Source organism: Neoarius graeffei, chromosome 15 (assembly GCF_027579695.1).
Source record: "Neoarius graeffei isolate fNeoGra1 chromosome 15, fNeoGra1.pri, whole genome shotgun sequence".
NCBI lineage: Eukaryota > Metazoa > Chordata > Actinopteri > Siluriformes > Ariidae > Neoarius > Neoarius graeffei.
The window spans coordinates 64,864,766-64,875,675 of record NC_083583.1 but is presented as its reverse complement, the minus strand read 5'-3'; the positions used below and the strand labels follow the sequence as shown (position 1 = coordinate 64,875,675).

The following is a 10,910-nucleotide window of genomic DNA, read 5'->3' as shown; positions in this document are numbered from 1 at the left end:
TGCTTGCTATTCATTCGTTCATTCATGAACTGTCCAACAATAACAATGGGATATACATAAATCCAGTCCAAATAACATAACGGATTTACAAAGTATATTTAGCAAATACTATTGGGTTTACAATCTTGCCAATACTGTACAATAGTAACACTAACAAATACAGAAGAGCTTGAAAAAAAACTGATGATTTTTTTCAAAATATGAAAAGAAGGAAAAATAGAAAAGCTGCTATGAAGTCTGATTTGGGCTTTGATTTCACTGATTGGGCTATATGTCCCCCCATATATTAACATGAACTAATGTGTAATTTGGTTGACAGTTTATCGAATTATGGCTTAGACTTGTGACGACACATTGGTGGCGCTGTTTCTCTTTCACAAACAGGAATATGAATGTCATCCAGTGACTCCCATTTTGGAGCTCAGTGAGTTCAGGTTACAGGTCTGATGTTGAAGAGAAGCAGATGTTTGGAAAGCTTCACCACTGTGCAGCAACAAGATCCATCATCAAACAGTCTCTCTCTCTCTCTCTCTCTCTCTCTCTCTCTCTCATCCCCTGTCTGTGAATCTTTTTCTTTCTACAACTTATGTCACCCCAGTACTCCAACATCTGAGATGTTCCAGATGCACCTATGTCCAGTTTCTGCCTAATCTTAGGAATCTGAATCACTTCATTAGTATTTATCTTGTACAGGTCACATTAGGTTGCAGTTTATCACACACATACTGACATAAAGCTCATCATTTGCGTACAGTTAAAGTGCAGTGCAGCATGCAAGACTATCGGTTCCTTCAGATTTGTTTGAGGACAGGACAGTGCAGAAAGAGGAAACATGCAGTTTCAGCAGTGACCACAGGGCTGGTCATGGTTCTGAGGTCCACTACACACGCACACACCACTGGATTTGACATGCAATCCAAAACCCCATGCGCAATCACCAGAACGCCATCTCACTGAAAGACTTAAGAGTTTTGGTTCTGCCATTATGTTTCTTTAAGTGCATTATAATATATAGCAGAGAATGGAGGGAGGATGATGGTGAACTCCTCCTTCTGAAATCTTGGGCTGGGCTTTAAGGCGCTCCTGTGGACCTGCGTACTGAGTGGACGCGCCATCCCGCCGTCCTTATCCGCTACTGCAGCCATTAAACCCAAGCAAAAGTCATTTTTTAATCCTGTTCGTCATCCAGACCTTTCACTGTATCCTCCCCTGTCACGGCTTTGCACGGTCACCGTGCAAGGAATTGCAAAAGGGCCATGGCGCAAAATAGGTTTCTTTTAGCGGCTCTTCTCTTTTGCTCAGCGTGGGCAGGACTGTCGGCTCAGGACAAACATACGTTCAGAGGTAATAATCTCTCAATTTTCTTTTTAGTTCGTTTGGTATCAAGAGTTTGACATTTGACCAGTTGCACTATTTCTCCTTATTGGTGTTTGGGCGTTTGGACACGTTTCTGTGCGTAACGCTTTGTGGAAAGCGCGTTACTCATGTCAACATTTGAGCCTTATAAAATATATTAAATCTCACTGTTTTCTCTGTCATGGTGCTAGTGATCAGCTAACAAAAGATTAAACTTTGTCATGCTTTGAGAAAGTCATGAAAGCGGTGCGCTCTAAAGACTGTGTGATGGTGAGAGATTGGAACGGCAGTGTAGTGCCCAATGCCCGAGTGATGCTGCGTAAAGATGGATGATAAGCAAGAGTTTTGCTTCTGTTTATGTAGCTAATACAGGTTAATATAGCACAGAGAATAGAATGGTGTGTTTATGATCATTATTAATTGTGTTTTGATTTGTGCTTTTGACATTTTGCCTTAAATTAAGTTTGAAAAATGCTGAAAGTGCACAACAGCCTCCAACTGGCTTTGTGTACATTTTGTTGCATTCTATATATGTTGGCAAACTATGAGAGGAAACAAAAATTGTATTGTAATTTGGTAAAGATTATTTTTTTTTAAAAACTTGTACGAGTACTTATGAGTCATGTGACCAGATCATGTGATACATACCCATCACTGGGCTGGCAAGATGGTGGCTTAGAGCCATGATTTTTGGTTTTGGATTGAGTTTGTTTTGGGTTTATCAAACACATAGTGTATCAGGTGTACAAATACACATATTTGTGCTCAGTCAGTTAGATGTAAATATGATGCTTATTTGTAAGTCCATAACACAGCAGCATGATACGCCCCAACAAAGGATCAGTTTCTGAATTCTATTTTTGAACTCATACACCACTGGCTCTTCAGGGTTTCTTAGCGTATCACTACAGTCATGAACATGTTTACATACACAAAATATTCCAGATTTTGCCCTTCTTCAACCCCCCACCCCACAATATTCCATTTAAATGGCTAATGAACCTGAATATTCCACTAATATTCCCATTTACATGCAGCCATGCATACTTGGATTAACATAAAACGCCCCCATGTTGGTTTGTATACAACGCACTGAGCTGACAGTAAGCAGGCAAGTGGCCGTGTGTCACAAACTGCCATAAAAATGTCCAATTGAGATGCATGTTACAAATGGGTTATATGCTCTTAAAACACACAATCTCAATGTATCCCACGTCTTAATGAGAAAATGCTGAATTTGGAATAATGCCAAATTTGACCTGTATCAAATTCTGAATATTGTCATATTTGGAATATTAGTGTGCATGTAAAGGTGCTTAGTGTAAACTCTACAACATACACTCACCATCCTCTTTATGAAACACCAGTGCACCTGCTCATTTATGCAGTTATCTGATCAGACAATCATGTGGCAGCAGCACAATGCATCAAATCATACAGATACAGAGCAAGAGCTTCAGTTAATGTTCACATCAAACATCAGAATGGGGGAAAAATTTGATCTCTGTGAATTATCCGTGGCAGGGTGGTTGGTACCAGATGGACTGGTTTGAGTATTTCAGAAACTGCTGATCTCCTGGGGTTTTTCACACAACAGTCTCTAGAGTTTACAGAGAATGGTGCGAAAAACCATCGAGTGAATGGTCGACAGTTCTGCGGCTGGAAACAAACACCTTGTTGATAAGAGAGGTCAGAGGAAAATGGCCAGATTGCTTCATGCTACCAGGAAGGACATAGTAACTCATATATTCACTCTTTACTGCTGTGGTGAGCAGAAAAACGTCTCAGCATGCACAAAACATTGAATTGTGTGGTGGATGGGCCACAGCAGCAGAATATCAAACCAGGTTCCACTCCTGTCAACCACAAACAAGAACCTGAGGCTATCATGGACACAGACTCACCCAAACTGAACAGTTGGAGATTAGAAAAAAAATCTCCTGGTCGCTTTCCAGTCTTCAACTGTCCAATTTGTGTGAGTCTATACCAGTGTGTAGTCTTCTGCTTTTGTAGCCCATCCACTGATGTGTTGTACAGTTGGAGATGCTTTTCTGCTCACCATGTGTGTAAAGAGTGATTATTTAAATTAGTATAGACTTCCTGTAAGCTCAGAACAGTCTGGTCATTCTTCTCTGATCTCTCATCAACTAGGTGTTTCTGCTTGCAGACCCTCCACTCACAGGATGTTTTTTTGTTTTTCACACCATTCTGTGTAAACTCTACAGACTATTGTGTGTGAAAATTCCAGATCAGCAGTTTCTGAAATACTCAAACCAGTCCATCTGGTCCCAACAACCATGCCACGGTTAAAGTCACTGAGATCACATGTTTTCCCTCATTCTGATGTTTGATGTCAACATTAACTGAAGCTCTTGACCTGTATCTGATGATTAGGTAACTGCATGAATGTACAGGTGTTCCTATTAAAGTGGACGTGAGTGTATGTACACAATAACGTTTGAGTCGATTTGTAAACTGGTTAATGAGTTGACTGGTATTTCTTAAGTTCACAGTGTAACTGATTTTTTTTCTCCTACTATAGAATGCCCTGTGGACCTGTTCTTTGTGCTGGACACATCAGAGAGTGTGGCCCTCCGAGGCGATGCACATTATTATTTCAACAAGATCAAAGACTTCGCCATTCGCTTCATCCATGAACTGAAGGATACGTATGTGATATAAATGAATATGGCACCCCTAGAGTGCATGCTCATGCAGCACTTAACTGCAACAAATGAAAATCATTTGTATAACATGAAATTTTTCAAACTCTAACTGTGACGCACGCTGATTGCCAGTGAATGTGTTGCCTTGAAAATTTCCTTCAACATGTAATACAACAAAAGTCATACATATTTTATATGGAAGTAAATATAATTTCCAGAACTCTCAGTAACAAGTGTTGCCAAGCAAAACAAACCTCGCCCAGCAGCCCTTATTTTATACCTATATATTGATAATGGTAATATTTCTCAATCATCAGCTGTCATATTATTTTCCTATGAAAATCCATGACCTTGAGTTTAATATTTCAAAGTCATTCAAGGTCAAAGATCATGGTGCCAAATGAAAGCCCAAATGGCACTTCCTATAAGTTGATAATGGTAAATATCTGTCTCCCATCAACCTTTTTCAAGTTACAGCCCTCTGAAAATCAGTGACCTTGAGTTTGACCTTTCAAGGTCACTCAAGGTCAAAGATCATGGTGCCAAATGAAAGGCCATACGGGAGTTCCTATATGCTCATAATAGTAAACATCTGTCTATAGGCAACCGTTTTTGAGTTATTATGGAAAATGTTATTTTGACCGAAGGGTTGACCTTGACCCAATTACCCCCAAAATTTATTCAGGTAATCTACGGACCATTGCCCACCTACCCTGAAAATTTGAAGTCAATTGGTGCAACTGCCAACATGCTAGATTGTTAACAGACAGACAGACAGACAGACAGACAGACAGACAGACACACACACACACACACACACACACACACACACACACACACACACACACACAAACAAACAAACAAACAAACAAACCACACTGATTAACAATACCTTGCCCCATTTACTCTGTTGCAGGCAAGGTAATCATTCAGTTGATCTTACCATGATGATTCCTTGGGAGATTGTGACCCTCCCAAGCTCCAATTTAATTTAATTCATTAGGACTACAATATTTAGTGGATATTCAAATTATTGTACTGACATTGATTTGATTGCATTTCATGTTAAATGAGTGTTCTTTTTTTTGCCAGTCGCCAGCCATGTGACCGTTATCTAGCATGGAATTCAGGAGCTTTACACTACAGTGATGAGGTGGAGGTGGTGCACAGCCTGGTGGATATGAACCCAGGTGGTCGCAATGCGCTTGAAAAAGCCATTTCCTCTATTAAATATATTGGCAAGGGAACCTACACTGACTGCGCCATTAAGCAGGGTCTTGCAGAGCTGCTCATAGGGTATGTAAAGACACACACATTTCAGATACAAGAAGTATCTTTCCAAAGTCAACAACAGGCTGTGTTAAATTTCACTGAAGGTGTAACCATGCAAATTGTCTTAAGAATTAATTAGAATTGGATTCTTAATATGAATTAGTATTAATTTGCTTGGGAAGATGTAGTCTGGTTTAGACTCCGATAGTAAAACTGTTAGCAGCCTAGTTGGAGTGTGTTCTCAAATTTGTATGTTTTTACACATAAAAATGTTTAGAAAATCAAAGCTTAATTTGCATAAGTTCTTTATTGTTTGCCCAAAAACTGTCCTTAACTTTCCATTATAAATGAGTTTGAGTCGAGGGAAACATGGTGAAATTCTTGACCAGAAATGGCTGCAATATTCCTGTAATTTCCTAATTCCACACACTTTTTTTTTTGTCTCCAGTGGCTCTTACTATCATGAGAATAAGTACCTTGTGGTTGTGACAGACGGTCACCCTATCAGTGGTTATAAAGAGCCCTGTGGAGGGATTCAAGAGGCAGCGAACGAGGCCAGGCAGCATGGCATCAAAGTGTTTGCTGTGGCCATCACCCCAGACCAGGAGGTACTGCTCCCTGAGCCAGTACCATTTCTGGCATTTGGGAAAAAATATATAATTCATTAAAACAGAGTGTGTCCCTTTGAAAAGTTAGATGTACAGTATATTAGGAAGCGGTTTTAATCTCTGGTAGCTATAAGATGGGAGATGTTCTATATATTAAAAGCTTGCATTTAGATGGATTATAAATAGGTCTAATTATGACTGTTTTTATTTTTTTTTTATTTTTACCTTCCCTGACTCCTGTTATGCTTCTATTAGGAGTCCAGATTGTCTGTCATTGCCACAGACATGAGGTACAGGCAGAACTTCACTGCTGCGGACAAAACCTCATCCCTACATATGGATACAATCAACACTATCATTGAAATGATCGTGAGTCCACCTATAGAGAATGTCACCATATTCCTGTGAATTTTGTAAGAGGATTATTATATCTATGAACAGTTGGTTGCTTTTACATGACAGCATGGTTTAACATTGAAGGAGTACAATTTCCTATTTGAGGATGTCAGCATTCTAATTACTGTAGAGTTCACTGTTTATGGATTATTTGGATTCATATCTTGGTTTTGATTTTGCTAACTCTATTATTCTTGTTGTTTATATTCTCAAACCAATGACCAGACCAATGAAACAAAGGATGTGGTATGTTCATTTAACCTACTTTGTTTAATAATCATCTTTGCATATATTTCTCTGTAATTTTTTATCATAACTCTAATGGTGTAAAACTTATTTTTCTCACCTCTTTCTTTGCAGTGTTGCTCCTTTGACTGCACTGTGAGTATTACTGGTGACCCCCTCATCACACCAGCACAGATGTGATTACTTACACTGTGGAATCTGTATTCTTTTAAATGGCTTTTTATTTATTTATTTATTTATTTATTTATTTTGACAGGCGCCCAGTGGTCTAGCTGGCCGCCCCGGGGAAAAAGGATACCAGGTAAGCCTGAATGTACTGTATATATTAAATATCATAAAATATAAATGCAGTTAGCCCTGCGATCATTTGGCGACTTGTCCAGGGTGTACCCCGCCTCTAGTCAGCTGGGATAGGCTCCAGCTTGCCCGCGACCCTGTAGGACAGGATAAAGCGGCTAGAGATAATGAGAGGAGATGAGATTTTGACAGTTCTTGAAGTTACAGTACATATAGCAGGAGCCATATATGCATGCTGTCACTAATGTTCCTGTTATGTCTTAACAGGGGGAGCCTGGGAGACAAGGCCTGCCAGGAGAGAAAGGAGAAGCTGGAGCACAGGTAACCCACCAATTACATCACATTACCTTGTATTCCAGCACATCCTTCTCTGTCATAACTTCACTATACTGTACTTTCAGAACACATTCATGTAGACATCTGCTTATGTAGACAGATAAATGAGACCTATGTTCTCTGACCTATGTAAGTGCATGACGAAGGTGTTATTTTTCTTCTTAGTCATGTAGTTTTCCAACTCTCATATTTTCAGTAGTTGTTAAATGTCCCACATCCTGGCTTTCCCAACTGGTGTGTAATCCCACTGGAATAACTTAGCAAAGACTTGTAAGCCTGACATTTTGCGGCATTCACAGCCAGTAAGGCTTTTGCCCTATACAGGTTTACTCTTTGCACTCCCTCGCATTACATTGTTCTGGAACAGGATCAGCTTCCCCATTAAACAGTGTGTGTACTAAGCCAACAATTCCATTATTTTAAGGCAATGGTTTATAACCATGTCAACTCAGCGTAATTTATAGTATAAAGCAATTTAAATAGGCATAAGCACACAATCCTGGGTAAGCTTACAAAAATCTAGGGATTAGATATTACAGACAGTGGTTTTGCTATCTCTAGGAAAAGGAAGGATGAGATGAGGACTGTAGGAGAACTGTACAGCAATTCTAATAGAGCTGACTTTGCTAATAGAGCCAGTTTGTATTCAAAATGATGAGCTCAATCATGCAAATAAATGAAATGGTTTGAAAGTTGCTCACTCACATTTGTTTAATGATTGTCTAAAGAATCTTGCTTTTCTTATTGCATATTTGTTGTTGTTATTGTTGTTTTTTTCTTGGCTGATAGGGAAGGACTGGTGATCCTGGTCCAGTTGGTTATCAAGGCATGAAGGTTTGTTTTTGTAGTTATTCCAAAAAGGAATATTTATGTTTTACCTCATTTAAGATTTAGTAAGCGTTCTCTTACTGGAAAGGTAGCTTATATATTTGCTTCTGGACTTTCTTTTAGGGAGACCAAGGAGAAAGAGGACTGAAGGTGAGAAGTCACAAGTCACGCTGGCAAAGAGACAATCTGGCTGAGCCTTTTTTTAAAAAACTAATCTAATCTTGTTCTTTTTTATGCAGGGAGAAAGAGGCCACAAGGGCTTCAAGGTAAGGCTCCAGTCACTGATTAGAAATTGTTTTCTGTAAATTTGCACACACATTTTGCTCAAGTTATAATATTACTCAATTATCCTTCTAGGGTGACAAAGGACAGTCTGGAAGGGATGGAGTTGATGGGGCTAAGGTGAGGTTTTTATTTATTTATTTATTTATTTATTTATTTATTTATTTTCTAATTTCATATTTTGTAAATTATGTTGAGTGCTTGTAATGAAATAATGACATTATTACTTCCCTCAAGTCTGGATACACTTTGCTATCTGCTGTAATATCTGCTGCCCTGTGCTTGAGAGATGTATCAAGATATTCTGTTCCCCATTAGTGAAGTGTCTTCACACACAGTTTTACTTATGTAGGGTTTTTTGGAATTGTTGGATCATTTGATGATTTTGAAATCACCCTTTGAAAGTGAACCTAAACATAAAGCATGAAAGGTGGGGTCATGTAAGAGTGAAAGTGAAAATTAACCAGGAGAAGCAATCTGTCAAGTGCAAAATTGACTGCAAATGCTTTTGCTATCATAACAGCACTGGCACTGCTGACTATTATGGAAATCTTATTTTAAGAGCCTGGTGTTTTGTTTTGTTTTTTTAATTGGATGTGAATAGTTTTTTTAGTTGTGGTCAGGCTCCCATCCGAACTGATAATCGCAATCATCAGTTTTTCTTTGGCTAATCAGACACAAGGTACACCACCACTCTTGCCAGAGTAGTTGGGGTTAGGTGCTTTGCTCAAGCAACCTTTTGGTTAACCATTAGTCCATGGCTTCCCCATGTTCAAAAACATTTTATATTTCATCCATGCACATAAAAAGGACAGACACAGCAGGACAGATGACTATTGTTTGTTCCACAACTGGTGTAAATATACAGTCCAGTCAAAAGTTCGTACACCCCTACTCATTCAAAGATTGCGAATTCGCTTAGTGGTTAGCGTGTGTACCTCTTGATCAGGAAATTATGAGTTCTACTTGCTGCCGGGTCATACCAAAGACCATTGTAAAAATGGTACCTACTGCCGTCTGGCAAAGCACACTGCAATATAGATGCAAGTGGGGAAGTCAAACTCTAGCAACAAACCAGAGGACTAGCCCCCCACTGTAACCCTAGCTGTATAGGCGAGAGGCCGAGGGCTATCGAAACGAGGATTGGCGCCACACCCATACACCTCAAATAGCTGATTAGTACTGGGACAGGAGACTGCCTGGGAAGACCAGATTCTGGTGTGAGAGGGACTTTGACTTGACTCATTCATAGGTTTTTCTGTAATTGTGACTATTTTCTACATTGTAGAACAATTCTGAAGACATCAAAACTGTGAAATAACATGGAACATATACAGAATTATGTACTAAGCAAAAAAAACAAACAAAAAAACATATTTTAGATTCTTCAAAGAAGCCAGCATTCACCTTGATGATGCTTTGTATACTACTGGCATTATCTTAACCAGCTTCATGAGGTAGTCACCTGGAATGCTTTTCAGTTAACAGCTGTGCCTCATCAAAAGTTAATTAGTGGACGAGTTTCTTGCCTCTTAATGTGTTTGAGATCAAATATTAATTAATAAAAATACAGTAAATAGTCCTATTCCACAACTGTAGTAATCCATATTATATCAATAACTGCTCAACTAAGTAAAGAGAAACAACATCCATCATTACTTTAAGATATGAAGTGACTTTTAATTTATAAAAATTAAGAAAAACATTGAATTAGAAGGTGTGTCCAAACTTTTGACTGGTAATGTAAATGCTTATTAAAATAGAAGCACAACAAAAAGATGATTCATAAAAGCTTCCTGTGTGAAATGGCCTTCAGTAGCCATGAGTTGGCATTAAGTAGCTGTAAGAAAATAAGAAAAATATAAATAACCAAATATAAATATCCGTAAAATGACCAAACCATAAATAGCATTTTCAGTCAGTTTTTCCCTTGAGGTCCAAGTGAGATCCAATAACTTTCACATTCTCCCTTGCATGGCTTCTTTTTATGCACTATGCAAGTAGCACTCACCAGTACACAGTACCATTTTCTGAATATATATTTTTTTTCTTTTTGAATAATGTATCAAAGATTCAATTTCAGTCAGATTACTGTGGTATTCATGGCAGGGCTTCACAATTACTTAATTGTTAAAATAATTAAAGGGCACATATCAAAAACTCACTTTTTCAGTGCTTGTGCGCATACATTGAGATATCTGGAGTGCCTACCAACCCACAAACTCCTGAAATAAGACAACATTTCTTTGGGCTTCAACAAGCTGTTCAGATTTGGCTTGTCTTTCTATGTTATAAGCTGAGCTCATTAGAATTATGTCACCCCCTCATCTGAGTAACTTCACTCATAGCTTTTGAAAAAACTTGTGAATGACAAAAGTGCTACCTGATTGGATGGCGGAAGAGGGGGGTAGGTTGAGCAGTGGCTCATTAAAATTTAAAGGAACAGGGCTGTTTGGGTGAGAACGGAACTGTGGTACTTTATTCTTGTTGTATTTTGACCAAAGCATGTCACAGACATTTCATTAAGACCTCAGGGAACTGTGTCAACTTGTGGGAAAGGGGTATATGTCACCTTTAAAACATCTTAAATACAGTATGATAACTGTATTTAGTGCCATGTTTC

At 38.7% G+C, this 10,910-nt stretch overlaps 1 protein-coding gene across 1 annotated transcript in view; it reads left to right on the top strand.

The window, feature by feature from the left end:
* The first annotated feature begins 927 nt into the window (after window positions 1-927).
* Window positions 928-10,910, top strand: part of col6a1 (collagen, type VI, alpha 1) — a 56,864-nt gene continuing 46,881 nt past the window's right edge. Inside the window, exons 1-13 of the mRNA XM_060941756.1 lie at window positions 928-1,344; window positions 3,899-4,025; window positions 5,115-5,318; window positions 5,743-5,902; window positions 6,158-6,271; window positions 6,524-6,544; window positions 6,659-6,679; window positions 6,801-6,845; window positions 7,109-7,162; window positions 7,967-8,011; window positions 8,129-8,155; window positions 8,245-8,271; window positions 8,363-8,407. Coding sequence (XP_060797739.1) covers window positions 1,257-1,344; window positions 3,899-4,025; window positions 5,115-5,318; window positions 5,743-5,902; window positions 6,158-6,271; window positions 6,524-6,544; window positions 6,659-6,679; window positions 6,801-6,845; window positions 7,109-7,162; window positions 7,967-8,011; window positions 8,129-8,155; window positions 8,245-8,271; window positions 8,363-8,407 — 978 coding nt within the window. The 5' untranslated portion in view covers window positions 928-1,256. The remainder of the gene's footprint in view (window positions 1,345-3,898; window positions 4,026-5,114; window positions 5,319-5,742; window positions 5,903-6,157; window positions 6,272-6,523; window positions 6,545-6,658; window positions 6,680-6,800; window positions 6,846-7,108; window positions 7,163-7,966; window positions 8,012-8,128; window positions 8,156-8,244; window positions 8,272-8,362; window positions 8,408-10,910) is intronic.